The 15,386-nt window shown below is 37.5% G+C and overlaps 1 protein-coding gene across 5 annotated transcripts in view; it reads left to right on the forward strand.

The window, feature by feature from the left end:
• Positions 1 to 15,386, forward strand: part of PKN2 (protein kinase N2) — a 154,648-nt gene that overhangs the window by 105,605 nt on the left and 33,657 nt on the right. For 4 of the 5 annotated variants that reach the window (XM_053591147.1, XM_053591146.1, XM_053591150.1 and 1 more), the window contains 2 exons: positions 50 to 235; positions 1,173 to 1,282. In XM_053591147.1, the coding sequence (XP_053447122.1) occupies positions 50 to 235; positions 1,173 to 1,282 (296 nt within the window). The remainder of the gene's footprint in view (positions 1 to 49; positions 236 to 1,172; positions 1,283 to 15,386) is intronic. The other variant, XM_053591149.1, reaches the window with a different exon arrangement.

Below are 15,386 nucleotides of genomic sequence, written 5' to 3' on the forward strand. Positions count from 1 at the left end.
TATATATTAAGAATTTAAGTTCTTATTTTGTATTTATTTATACTAACAGGTACTTTGGAAGTTCGTCTTATGGGCTGCCAAGACATCCTAGAGAATGTTCCTGGACGGTCAAAAGCAACATCGGTTGCACTACCTGGCTGGAGTCCCAGTGAAACCAGATCATCTTTCATGAGCAGAACGAGTAAAAGTAAAAGCGGAAGTAGTCGAAATCTTCTAAAAACCGATGACTTGTCCAGTTCAGTAACAGATTTTTAAAAATCATATAACAGATTAAAGGGCCTGTACAAGGGAGTTACCAATGGGAAGTGTTTAAAGTTGGACAAAAAAACTTTAAAATTGTGATTTTTATAATTTGGTTCTAATGTATTAAAACCTGTAATAATAGGAAACCAAATTATACTTTGTTGAAAATATATTAGAAAACTGCATGATGAATAACATTAATTCTTTTAGAAGATGAAATATTGAGCATGAGTGTTTATTCCAAACTAGAATTTTGATAACCACTATCTAGACATGTTTGCTGTAGCCCAGTAGTCAACTGAGATGAGGGACAGGGGTCTCTTGGGAAGAGTAAAAAGCAGAACGGTTTAGGAAACACTTTGGAGACATTCTGAAGTATAATTACAAACTATATATAAATATATAACTAGAAGGGGGGAAGATATGTGACAAGTCAGTCCAGTACATTGAGCACAAACATGGACTTGCCTGTGTTTCCTTGTGTATGGACAGAGACTTTAGGACAAATGTCCTAAGTCTCCAAAATAAACAATTATTTAAGGCAACAAGCTCAATAGCAAATGTAGAGAAAGAAAAACTGGATGATTGATATTGACACACAAGCATACATATGGTATGTATATACTGACGAGTATAGCAAACTGCTGGTCCCTTGTTAGTCCTTTCAGTCACATTCCAGTATAAACAAAATAGGTAAGTTAGCATTTGTGTTTAAGACATAAAGGTTAATTTAGAGGGTCTAGTTGGGAGTATGTGTGTTTATATCTATATATAACTAGCCATTTAGGATTCACAAGCTTCAATATTGATTACAAAAAATCTTATTTTCAAATCTTATTTTCTTAAGATCTTTGTTGCCTTTAAATAGTGTGGTACTTCTGTTTTAAAGGTTTGAAGTTTTTAAGCAAGTTTATAAAATTTAATTACAGATGATGTCTGTGCTGTTTTGAAGCTAGATAATACTGTGGTTGGTCAAACTAGCTGGAAACCTATTTCCAATCAGTCATGGGACCAGAAGTTTACACTGGAACTAGATAGGGTAAGATAAAAAACTTTTCACTTGAATTTTTATCATAATTATAGTTCATTTTGAATGTCAGTTTTATTTTTTAGAAGGCTTTATGAAATTTCATTCTTAATAAGAATAAAGGGAGAACCTTAGATATTTTTGACATTTATCATTTCATAAGTTATACATAAGTCTACATTAAGACAGGTGAATATAAGATCGCTGCAAGAGCTTACATTTGTGTAGTGATTTGATATTAACCTGAAAAGTCAGCAAGCTGGTGAGTTGTTAGAAATACATTTGTTAATTTAATAAATGTACTATCTAACCATAATGGTGATTCTTCTGACTCACCATTTGTAGGTTAGCTTATCAGAGCTGCATTAGAAATGAGTTTTTATGCTTATTTATCTCAGTGTCTTTTGAGAATGACATGAATGGGTAAAATTCAGTCTGGCCATAGAGCCCTGCAGAACTGAACTTGGTCCACAATGGATTTAAATCTAGGATGGTAACTTTATTTTGGATTCATATCTCCATTCATTGAGTTGGGGGAGAAAATAAGAAAAATACTTAATTTTTTTATTATTTCACATTCAGATTGGTGTTATATATGTCATTAAAAATTACTTTTATTGGCAAAAGTGATTTTTAATGCTTAGCAATGATACGAGCTGTGAAAATGTTAGGTGATTATTGTTCTAGCCTCTACTTTTAAAATATTTTTCCAATTTGTCTTTTATTGTCTTCACAGCCCACAACCTGATTAATTCAGATCCTCATTTTTGCTTTTCTTGGTTCAGATACCGTACCACTCAAACATGGTGTGTACTTGCACAAAACGCTTAGCCTTTGTGTATTCCACTTGCCTTGTCTTTAATATGATCTATCTCACTGAGATGTATGGGGATTAAATCTGTCCTCCAGAAATCTTAGAATAGTGGTAAGAAGTTGATTCATGTCAGCTAAGTTTTGTTAAAGTAATCTATTAACTAATCTCCATGTAGCTAAGTACCAGACAGATCTTTGAAGAACACTACTTTCATCCTGGCATTCCTACTCTGCTTAGGATCATTCATTTATTCATTAAACAATTCATTTAATCAACTAATATCCAAAACCTGCTGTGTGTTCCAGGTACTTCAGGTGGTAGATTAGCAATGAACAATATAAACAAGGTCTCTCAAGGTTCCATCAAGGAACTTATAGCTCATTGGCTTTTCAGTATTTATCTAATTACTTAGAGACTTTTTTACCATTATACCAAAACTGTCTGTAATGAAGTCTACCACCTTATTTCCAGACACACCTTTATTTTGATGATTTCAGTTTATAAGACATTGAGGGATTTGCTAGGCTGAAGTGGGGATAGGACACTGGAGGAAAACTGATCTTGGGATTTGTTTAAAGGATAAATATGAAGGAGAAGAGACTAAAGGCACATAAATCAGCAGGAAGCTACTCCAGTTGTACAACTAGTAATATGAGATGGTAAGAGATTAAAGTAAGATGTGGCAGTAGGAATAGAAAGAAAAGGATGTATGTGGAAAATAAGTGAAAAATCAGTGTGACTTAGTAACTAATTGGCTTTGAATCCAGAGGAAGGAATTTGTCAGTAAGTGGCAAAGAATATGATGCCGCAGAAATTAGAAAAGGTCTATATTGGCAGGCGATAGCTTCTATTTAACAGGGGTTTTAGCAGTAAATAAAGATACAGAACTGGAGGTCAGGAATGGATGAGTGGATTGCGATGTTATCTTATTAGAAGTCATAGCGCTATCCAAGTGGGTAAAACTTATCCATTTATTGTCAAATTAAATACCTTACATATGCCAGACATTTTACTAGATTTTAGGTTTACAGAGATAATATGTACTTACTGCTATAACAGAACTCTTAGGCTTAATATTCATTAATATTCGTTGATTTTATGTTCTGTGCCAAGCACCATCCTAGATACTGGAGATGGTTGCTCAAAATAGTCAAAATCCCTATATTTGTACACCTTATATTCCCAAGAGGACAGATAAATAGTAAGCAAGGGTTTTTGTTTTTTTGTTTTTGTTTTTTTTTGAGACAGAGTCTCACTATGTCACCGTAGGTAGAGTGCTGTGGCATCACAGCTCACAGCAACCTCAAACTCTTGGGCTTAAGTGATTCTCTTGTCTCGGCCTCCCAAGTAGCTGGAACTACTTTGCCACAATGCCCAGCTATTTTTTGTTGCAATTATCACTGTTGTTTAGCAGGCCTGGGCCAGTTTCAAACCCGCTAGCCCCAGTGCATGTGGCTGGTGCCGTAACCACTGCTACGGGTGCTGAGCCAGTAAGCCAAGTTTTAAAGAATCTAAAAGTGCAGTGAAGAAATTGCAAAGTGGTATAAGTGTGTGAAGGGGGAGGAAGGTACGTTAAATAGGTAATTAAGGAGTCTCTTGAGGAAGCAGACCTGAGACCTGATGGGTGAAAAGTTGCCAGAGTTGGAGAGATCCAGGGAAGTGTTCTCAGCAGAGGATACAAACATACTAACTCTGATAGAAGAGACCTTTATACGTTGCAACCAGAAAAATCTTGAGACAGAAGAGCAGTATGACATAAAATAGCAGAGGCAGGTAGGGTCCAGATTACTAGGGAGTTTATAGGCTACAAATTGCAAGATGATTGCAAGGTTTTTAATAGAGGAGTTGGCATCCTTTGGTTTACCTCTAGTTAGTGATCTGGTAAAAATAAGTACTGGGCACTACAGAAGCTAATATGGTTACTAATCCATAATGAGAAAACGTTTATAAAGGAAAACACACACACAAAAAAAAGTCTAACATCAAATCTTAAGCAGTATCCCTGGGGTAGGAAGAGAGAAAAAAAGGTTTGCCAAGAAGTAGAAAACTTTGAGTTGGATCAGATCATACCTAGAACATTATATGAGCTTAGCCAGTGAAAAATTGCTAGACTGGTGAAATGAAATGTTGTATGTGTAACAATTGATGAAAAATGGGATTTTTAAGCCTGATGAAGAAGAGATTTAGCAAAGATTTGATAACCATCTTTTAAAGTTAGAAGGAGGAACATGTGGAATAAAAATTAGACTAGGGGTAGCGATGAGGTTTCAGTTGGGTGCCTCCCATCATCGACTGGTAGTGAACTCCTGGGCTCACCCTTAAGAACGTTTTCTGAGTCCTGGTTTTTAGAGGAGATTACTCTGATCAAGTAGCAATGTTTGCCAGATGCTTGGAGAAGGGGGCATATTCTGTCATTACATTAGCTGTGAAGGACAAACGAAAAGTCAACAGATGGCAGGTTAATTTCAGGACAAAGAAGAATGAAACTCTTAATGAAAAAATGAAATAAGCCGCTATAGGAAATAGTAAGTTACCAGTAAAGTCTAATGAGTAACTTAAAAGAGAGACTTTAACTGAATTCCTATATCAGAAAATGTTAAACTTCTAAGATTTGTGTTTTGTTGTTTGTTTTTTTTTTTTTTTATTGTTGGGGATTCGTTGAGGGTACAATAAGCCAGGTTACACTGATTGCAATTGTTAGGTAAAGTCCCTCTTGCAATCATGTCTTGCCCCCATAAAGTGTGACACACACCAAGGCCCCACCCACCTCCCTCCTTCCCTCTTTCTGTTTCCCCCCCCATAACCATAATTGTCATTAATTGTCCTCATATCAAAATTGAGTACATAGGATTCATGCTTCTCCATTCTTGTGATGCTTTACTAAGAATAATATCTTCCACGTCCATCCAGGTTAATACGAAGGATGTAAAGTCTCCATTTTTTTTAATGGCTGAATAGTATTCCATGGTATACATATACCACAGCTTGTTAATCCATTCCTGGGTTGGTGGGCATTTAGGCTGTTTCCACATTTTGGCGATTGTAAATTGAGCTGCAATAAACAGTCTAGTACAAGTGTCCTTATGATAAAAGGATTTCTTTCCTTCTGGGTAGATGCCCAGTAATGGGATTGCAGGATCAAATGGGAGGTCTAGCTTGAGTGCTTTGAGGTTTCTCCATACTTCCTTCCAGAAAGGTTGTACTAGTTTGCAGTCCCACCAGCAGTGTAAAAGTGTTCCCTTCTCTCCACATCCACGCCAACATCTGCAGTTTTGAGATTTTGTGATGTGGGCCATTCTCACTGGGGTTAGATGATATCTCAGGGTTGTTTTGATTTGCATTTCTCTAATATATAGAGATGATGAACATTTTTTCATGTGTTTGTTAGCCATTCGTCTGTCGTCTTTAGAGAAAGTTCTATTCATGTCTCTTGCCCATTGATATAAGGGATTGTTGGCTTTTTTCATGTGGATTAATTTGAGTTCTCTATAGATCCTAGTTATCAAGCTTTTGTCTGATTGAAAACATGCAAATATCCTTTCCCATTGTGTTGGTTGTCTCTTTGCTTTGGTTATTGTCTCCTTAGCTGTACAGAAGCTTTTCAGTTTAATGAAGTCCCATTTGTTTATTTTTGTTGTTGTTGCAATTGCCATGGCAGTCTTCTTCATGAAGTCTTTCCCCAGGCCAATATCTTCCAGTGTTTTTCCTATGCTTTCTTGGAGGATTTTTATTGTTTCATGCCTTAAGTTTAAGTCCTTTATCCATCTTGAATCAATTTTTGTGAGTGGGGAAAGGTGTGGGTCCAGTTTCAGTCTTTTACATGTAGACATCCAGTTCTCCCAACACCATTTATTGAATAGGGAGTCTTTCCGCCAAGGTATGTTCTTGTTTGGTTTATCAAAGATTAGGTGGTTGTAAGATGTTAGTTTCATTTCTTGGTGTTCAATTCGATTGCAAGTGTCTATGTCTCTGTTTTTGTGCCAGTACCATGCTGTCTTGACCACTATGGCTTTGTAGTACAGACTAAAATCTGGTATGCTGATGCCCCCAGCTTTATTTTTGTTACAGAGAACTGCCTTAGCTATACGGGGTTTTTTCCAGTTCCATACAAAACGCAGAATCATTTTTTCCAAATCTTGAAAGTACGATGTTGGTATTTTGATAGGAATGGCATTGAATAGGTAGATTGCTTTGGGAAGTATAGACATTTTAACAATGTTGATTCTTCCCATCCATGAGCATGGTATGTTCTTCCATTTGTTAATATCCTCTGCTATTTCCTTTCTGAGGATTTCATAGTTTTCTTTATAGAGGTCTTTCACCTCCTTCGTTAGGTATATTCCTAGGTATTTCATTTTCTTTGAGACTATAGTGAAGGGAGTTGTGTCCTTAATTAGCTTCTCATCTTGACTGTTATTGGTGTACACAAAGGCTACTGACTTGTGGACATTGATTTTATATCCTGAAACATTACTGTATTTTTTGATGACTTCTAGGAGTCTTGTGGTTGAGTCTTTGGGGTTCTCTAAGTATAAGATCATGTCGTCAGCAAAGAGGGAGAGTTTGACCTCCTCTGCTCCCATTTGGATTCCCTTTATTTCTTTGTCTTGCCTAATTGTATTGGCTAGAACTTCCAGCACTCTGTTGAATAGTAAAGGTGCCAGAGGACAACCTTGTCTGGTTCCAGTTCTAAGAGGAAAAGCTTTGAGTTTTACTCCATTCAGTAAAATATTGGCTGTGGGTTTGTCATAGATAGCTTCAATCAGTTTTAGAAATGTGCCACCTATGCCTATACTCTTCAGTGTTCTAATTAGAAAAGGATGCTGGATTTTATCAAATGCTTTTTCTGCATCTATTGAGAGGATCATGTGATCTTTATTTTTGCCTCTGTTAATATGGTGGATAACGTTTATAGACTTGCGTATGTTAAACCAGCTTTGCATCCCTGGAATGAAGCCTACTTGATCATGATGAATGACTTTTTCATGATAAGCTGTAATCTATTGGCTAGGATTTTGTTGAGAATTTTTGCGTCTATGTTCATGAGTGAGATTGGTCTGAAATTCTCCTTTTTGTTTGGGTCTTTTCCTGGTTTTGGTATCAGGGTGATGTTTGCTTCATAGAATGTGTTGGGGAAGATTCCTTCTTCCTCAATTTTTTGGAATAATTTCTGCAGTACAGGAATAAGCTCTTCCTTGAAGGTTTGATAGAATTCTGGAGTGAAGCCATCTGGACCAGGGCATTTTTTGGTTGGAAGCTTTTTTATTGTTTCTTTGATCTCAGTGCTTGAAATTGGTCTGTTCAGGAGCTCTATTTCTTCCTGGCTGAGTCTAGGGAGAGGGTGTGATTCCAAATATTGATCCATTTCTTTCACATTGTCAAATTTCTGGGCATAGAGTTTCTGGTAGTATTCAGAGATGATCTCTTGTATCTCTGTGGGATCAGTTGTTATTTCCCCTTTATCATTTCTGATTGAGGTTACTAGAGATTTTACTTTTCTTTTTTTTTGTGTGTGTGTTTTTTTTTTTTTTGTTTGTTTGTTTGTTTTTTGTAAAGACAGAGTCTCACTTTATGGCCCTCGGTAGAGTGCCGTGGCCTCACACAGCTCACAGCAACCTCCAACTCCTGGGCTTAAGCGATTCTCTTGCCTCAGCCTCCCGAGTAGCTGGGACTACAGGCGCCTGCCACAACGCCTGGCTATTTTCTGGTTGCAGTTTGACCCGGGCCGGGTTTGAACCTGCCACCCTCGGTATATGGGGCCGGCGCCTTACTGACTGAGCCACAGGCGCCGCCCGAGATTTTACTTTTCTATTCCTCGTTAGTCTGGCCAATGGTTTATCTATTTTATTTATTTTTTCAAAAAACCAACTCCTTGTTTCATTAATTTTCTGAATGATTCTTTTGTTTTCAATTTCATTGATCTCTGATTTGATTTTGGATATTTCTTTTCTTCTAGTGAGTTTAGGCTTAGATTGTTCTTCTTTTTCCAATTCCATAAGATCTCTTGTGAGATTGTTGATGTGCTCTCTTTCTGTTTTTCGAATGTAGGCATCTAAAGCGATGAATTTTCCTCTCAAAACTGCTTTTGCAGTATCCCACAGGTTTTGGTAGCTTGTGTCTTCATTGTTGTTATGCTCAAGGAAGTTAATGATTTCCTGTTTTATTTCTTCCTTCACCCATCTGTTATTCAACAGAAGATTGTTTAATTTCCATGCCTTTGGGTGGGGTCGAGCATTTTTGTTAGAGTTGAGTTCCACCTTTAGTGCCTTATGGTCTGAGAAGATAACAAGGTAAAATTTCAATTCTTTTGATTCTGTTGATATTTGTTTTGTGTCCCAGGATATGATCAATTTTGGAGAATGTTCCATGGGGTGATGAGAAGAATGTATATTCTTTATCTTTGGGATGGAGTGTTCTATATGCGTCTATCAAGCACAGTTGTTCTAGGGTCTCATTTAAGTCTCTTATATCCTTGTTTAATTTCTGTTTAGAGGATCTGTCCAGCTCTGTAAGAGGAGTGTTAAGGTCCCCTGTTATTACGGTATTATCAGATATCATATTGCTCAGACTGAATAAGGTCTGTTTCAAGAATCTGGGAGCATTTAAATTGGGTGCATAGATATTTAGAATTGAAATGTCTTCTTGTTGTATTTTTCCCTTGACCAATATAAAGTGACCATCTTTGTCTTTTTTGACTTTAGTTGCTTTAAATCCACATGTATCTGAAAATAAGATTGCAACTCCTCTTTTCTTCTGAATTCCATTTGCCTGAAAAATTGTCTTCCAACCCTTGACTCGGAGCTTTAATTTGTCTTTTGAAGCCAGGTGTGTTTCTTGCAGACAGCAAATGGATGGCTTCTGTTTTTTAATCCAGTCAACCAATCTATGTCTCTTCAGTGGGGAATTCAAGCCATTAACATTTATGGAGATAATTGATAAGTGTGGTAGTTTTCTATTCGTCTTATTTTGTGAGAGTCCATTGCTTAGTTTTATCTTTTGGATCAGTGTGGAGGTTTGGTTCTGTCCTTTAATTTCTGAGTTCTTACTTTGCTGCTGATCCATTGTGGTGGTCAGTGTGCAGAACAGGTTGAAGTAGTTCCTGTATGGCTGGTCTTGTTGTGGTGAATTTCCTCAATGTTTGTATATCCGTAAATGATTTGATTTCTCCGTCAATTTTGAATCTTACCTTAGCAGGGTACATAATTCTTTGCTGGAAATTGTTCTGTTTAAGTAGATTAAAGGTAGATGACCATTGTCTTCTTGCTTGGAAAGTTTCATTGGAGAAGTCTGCGGTCACTCTGATGGATTTGCCCCTGTAGGTCAACTGGCGCTTACTCCTGGCAGCTTGCAGAATCTTTTCTTTTGTCTTGACTTTGGACAGGTTCATCACAATGTGTCTTGGAGAAGCTCGGTTAGAGTTGAGGCGACCTGGGGTCCGATAGCCCTCTGAAAGCAGTGTGTCAGAATCTTTGGTGATATTTGGGAAATTTTCTTTTATAATATTCTCTAGTATGGCTTCCATTCCTCTGGGGCATTCTTCTTCCCCTTCTGGAATTCCTATAACTCGTATGTTGGAACGCTTCATAAAGTCCCATAATTCTGACAGTGAACGTTCTGCTTTCTCTCTCTTCTTTTCTGCCTCTTTCACTATCTGAGTTATCTCAAAAACTTTGTCTTCTACCTCTGAAATTCTTTCTTCTGCATGGCCTAACCTGTTGCTGATACTTTCCATTGCATCTGTAAGTTCTCTGATTGACTGTTTCATTTCCTTCAGCTCTGCTATATCCTTTTTATATTCTTCATATCGTTCATCTCTGATTTGATTCTGTTTTTGGATTTCCTTTTGGTTATTTTCCACTTTATTAGCAGTTTCCTTCATTGTTTCCATCATTTCTTTCATTGTTTTCAACATGTGTATTCTAAATTCCCTTTCTGTCATTCCTAACATTTCTGTATAGGTGGAATCCTCTGAAGTAGCTACCTCATGGTCCCTTGGCGGGGTCATTCTGGACTGGTTCTTGATGTTGCCTGGAGTTTTCTGCTGATTCTTCCTCATGGGTGATTTCTTTTATCTGTTTCCTTGCCCTAATTTTCCTTTCACTTTCTCTTTCTCTTTAAGTTCTCGTGCCTGTGGAAGTTGCGGGTGGGTTTAGACGGATTGAATTGCCGGTTTTCCACTGTTTCAGTCCTCCTCTTGGGGTCCAGAAGTCTCTCGCTGACTCCCTGTATCCTCTCAGGGGTGATGATAGGCAGATCCCACCAGCCAGAGATGCCTGGAGTCCTATATCCCCAGACTCACGGTGCCCAGATGCAAGGAAGCTGTTACTCGGCTGCCATCTTGCTCCGCCTCCTTTGTTGGTTTTTTTTTTTTTTTTTGGCAGTTTTTAGCTGGTGCTGGGTTTGAACCCGCCACCTCCAGCATATGGGACCGGCGCCCTTCGCCTTTGAGCCACAGGCACCGCCCCTACGGTTTTTTTTTTAACTCTATATTTTCTCCTTATGGATAGGAGAAAATTGACAATCTAACAAGATAATTAGACCATGATAATTCAGTGACGCCTACTGGAGAAAGAGATACACTCAAGGTTTTAGTATATAGAGATCGTCTTCATGTCTTATTATTTTTGCATCTTCTTTCTGAACTGTGTGAATAGATAGTAATATTTATGACTATAAAATGTTTCTTTCGGTTTCCACTTATTTTTTTATTTATTTTTTTTTTTGGTAGAGACATAGAGTCTCACTGTACCGCCCTTGGGTAGAGTGCCATGGCGTCACACGGCTCACAGCAACCTCTAACTCTTGGGCTTATGCGATTCTCTTGCCTCAGCCTCCAGAGCAGCTGGGACTACAGGTGCCCGCCACAACACCCGGCTATTTTTTTTTTGTTGTTGTTGTTGCAGTTTGGCTGGGGCTGGGTTTGAACCGCCACCCTCGGCATATGGGGCCGGGGCCCTACTCACTGAACCCCAGGCGCCGCCCAGTTTCCACTTATTTTTAATGAAGGAAATAGGTTTGGTATAACGTTGACTTTCTGAAGCCAGGTGGACTGGGTTCAGAGTCCATCTGCTGCTGCTTAACTGTTTGATTGTGGGCACGTTACATAACCTTACTGGTGGGCATTTCTTTCACCATCTCTAAAGTGGGAGGTAAGAATGTAATTAATATTCACAGGACCGGAAGGAAGAAAAACTGGAATTGTGTATATAAAATGTCTTGTTGCATTGCCTGGCACATTTTAGCCATTCATTGATTTTGTTTAGCCCTGGGCTTTGAAGTATGACTATGAGTTTCAACATAATGAAAGGGCATTTTAGGTAATGGGAAACTAATTAGTTGAATGTCATTTTCTTTCATTTCAGAGCCTATTTAAAGTAATTATAGGATTTTTGATAAGTAATATGATCAAAATGAAACTCAAAAAAGAATTATTGTCAGAGGGAAACTGCATAGGTAGGAGATTTGTATAGAGGTTTTTGTTATGGTGTTTTGTATTTGAAAGCGAGCTTAAAAGTAATTCAGTGTCTTGACATCATTTTATAGTTAAGGAAGCCAAGATCCAAGATAGTTACATGTTACTAAATTTCAGAACTAGTACTAGACCCTCAGTCTTCTAACCTTTTTTATGCATGTTCTTTCCAATGTGAAAATATAAATGAGAGGAAGGTAACAGTGACACAGAGGAGGAAGCAAGAAAAGATGATGAGTGCCTGGAAGAGAGAAAAGAGTTTAAAACGAGAAGCTTTGAACAATAAAAAGACTGTAACTGTTGATTTGGTTGTTCTTTATTTACATCAGTAATCATCACCTAAAATGTTTTTCTTCTCTGTGGCGTCACTCTTTTCACTTTGGAGTAATCCTCCCTTGAAACTTTGGAGACACAGCAGGGACAAGTAGACCCTCTAGGCTCCCGATATGCATGTTCCTTGTCCCTAATGCGATTCTAACCTTCTCCTTGGCAGAGACCCCATTACCTATTAAAATAGCTCCTTCTATTTACAATGGTACATTTTACATTTTCATGTGCTTTTAACTTTTATTCCTTATATTTATAGAATATTTATAGAATGTGATTATAAAAATATTTATAGAAAATGTTATTTTAAACTGACATGGTCATTTTCAGCATTTTGCTTCATGTGTCACTAAGTTGTCTGTATGGTTTCTGTCCTTTTTAAGACACACATATCATAGATCTTTTTAGAATTAAAGGATAATTCTAGAATTGATCTAGATCAAGAATGATCTAGAAAAGTTCAAGTTTGTTCCAGGGTGCTTCAGTTTCTGCAGAATTATTTCAGGAGGCAATACAGAGTCTTTTGTTTTGTTTTAGAATTCTACAAGGTGCGACAATTAAGTTCATGGAAAATTAAGTTTATGAATTCATCCTAGAAAAAGTGCTGCATACCTCATTGCTGGTTACCTTTTAAGTACTCCCCTGGGCCATCTGGTGACTGTAGTGATATTTTGCAATGAGGTATGTAGCACTTTTTGTAGGGTGAGTTCATGAACTTAATTGTTCAATATCTGCCGTAAGATGGCATTTGAATTTTGCCACTTTAAAAATAAAAATGTTTAAATTGCTGGTGTAATTTAGTCCCTATATTTTACAAATTAAAGAAATTGTGGGCTAGTGGCTAAGTACTAGTCTAGGATATAATCCAGGATTCTTTGTGAAGTCTACTGATTACTAGTTCTGTGTTTTCTATTCTATTAAGTTATTCTTTTTATTTTTTTTATAAAATTTGGCTTTTATTATAAACACAATAGCTGTGCAGTTTTTCACTTTCACTGAATTCTCTCAGCCATCTTGTTTAAAAAAAAAAAAAAAAACTTAATCAGGGTCCTGTGAGCAATTGAAATATGACAAGATATACTCTAAGCCCTTACATGCATATCTCTTTTCTTAGCTCATTTCCTTTTGAATAACCTTTCTAATACAGTAAAGAAAAATCTTTATCAATATTAGAAACAGAGAAGGGCCCTGTTCTTAAAGCTCAAACTCAGAACAATTTTAGCAGGAGTCATTTTTGTGAAGAGTGAGTGATAGAAAATGTTGATTGGTCACTGGGAAAAGAGAGAAGAGAGAACATCAAAGTAGTTAGGCCACGCAAAACGGTGGTAGGGTTAATGTAGTGAAGAATCGATGGGTGTTAAGGCTCTAGAGACAGGGAGCTGGAATGTTAGGAGGTGATGATCAGAGAGAAGAGTGCAGACAGTTCAGATTGTGAAAATAATTGTCATTGTAGGTATGGCAACATAAGGTAGGGTAGAAGACAACATTGTGAGAATTCAAGGGACTTTCACTGTTTCTTGTTTTCTGTCAGTTTGTCTTTTTGTTCTACGTTTTAGGAAATTTTGATGCTTTTATCTGAAAAATTTATGTCTGATGTTATATTTTCAATTTCTAAAAGTTCATTCTTTTTTAAAACAAACTCCTTGTTTTCATTCTCAAGATTTAATATTCTGTCATATATTTTTGAGGTTATCAGTTTTAAGTTTTCTTCTCCCTGCATTGTCTCTGTGTTTTCCGACATCTCTTATCATGTTGCTTGTTTGGTCAAGTGTCTAACCATCTTTAACTGTCCTCTGAGGCACCAAAAGTAACTAAAAGCTGTCTATGTGAGACTGCCCAAGTTCTGAACTAGTTGAGGGAGGCAGAGACATGACTAATGGAAAATAAAATGACATCTATATTACTAAAAAATAAGCTGATATTAGAGAGTGTGGTTGGGTGAGCAGCAGCAGTAGAGTTATAGCCACTCCCTTGGATCACAGTGGGCCCTGGCCTGTGTAAAATATAAGGCCTGGGAAAGAAGAACAAATTGTAGAATTCCGTTGAACAGCCGGGCTCTCAAGACAAAAAGAAAGAACGGACTTTCTTATTTGTGTTGTTTCTCTCCCAGTCTCCTATCAGGTAACTGGCTCTGAGGGATAAGTAAGAGTGTTGAGGCAGTGGCCCAGATATTTAGGGAAAATGAAAATATTATTCTTCCTGGAAACTATGGCCATGAGGACAATGCTTTCCCCCCTACAAAAAGGTAAAAATGTATGCGAGATCTTTTTAATAGGACATAAAGCTTCATAGTATAGCAGAATAAGAATAGGAATCCAAAGATACCTTAATTTTTTACATGTTAGGACTGTCTGACATTGGGCATATTGTTTATTCTGAGGTGCTGTTCTTTAAGTTGTAATGAAGTTATCATAATACCTTCTTTACCTCTCCTTTGCTGCTTCCAGATTCTGCTGCTGTTAAATGTGTCATATCCTCCTCTGAGGCTGTGTGACTCCTCTGAGAGTAGAAGCTGTTTGCACAATACAAGAGCTAGTAGTGGGGCCACCCCCCTACAGTCAAAAATCGATGTATAACTTTTGACTCCCCAAGAACATAACTAATAACCTACTGTTCACTAGAAGCTTCACTGATAACATAAACAGCCTGTTAACACGTATTTTGTACTTTGTGAAAAGTGTGAAGTTTCTGTGCCTGCTGACACAGCTATAGCAGTGTTTCCTGAAATTTCCCTTCTTTTTTCTTTTTACAATGATCCTTCTGCTGGATTCATTTATCTTGAAATGGGGGCAGCCACAGCTGCAGACCTCAACTTATGGTACATGTCAAGCAATGCAACTTTTTCTTGTAATGTCATGACGTGTCTCTGCTTCTTGGGAGCACTTCCAGCACCACTAGTGGCACTTCGTGAGCATCCCATAGTCTTATTCAGGGTTTAGGTATTGCACTAAACACCATGAAAAATATACCATAACCAAGAGAAGTGATAGGTAATTCACTGAAAATGATTAGCATCCCCTGAGATTTTAAGTTGCTACTTGTAACACTTAAGCTTCCTGCAAGTAGCCATAGAAAATGGCTACAAAATTATTATGGTAGTACAAGTATGTACCACTAGTTAATTTTATACAGGGCGCTGGCCACATACACCAATGCTGGCAGATTTGAACCTGGCCCAGGCCAGCTAAAGCAACAATGACAACTGCAACAACAACAACAAAAAATAGTTGCTTGTTGTGGCAGGCACCTGTAGTCCCAGCTGGAGCTGAGGCAAGAGAATTGCTTGGGCCCAAGAGTTTGAGGTTGCTGTGAGCACCTCAGCACTCTACCAAGGGTGACATAGTGAGACTCTGTCTAAAACAAAAAAAATTATAGTTATTCAATACCGTATCCTTATGTTTGTGTACATTTCTCCTGAACTGCAAATGGTGCCATGTGTAGACGGTAAGAGTGTGTGTGCACGTGTGTTAAGTTTTGATAAATTTTAACTTCTTACAATATTCTTA

Source organism: Nycticebus coucang, chromosome 5, assembly GCF_027406575.1.
Source record: "Nycticebus coucang isolate mNycCou1 chromosome 5, mNycCou1.pri, whole genome shotgun sequence".
NCBI lineage: Eukaryota > Metazoa > Chordata > Mammalia > Primates > Lorisidae > Nycticebus > Nycticebus coucang.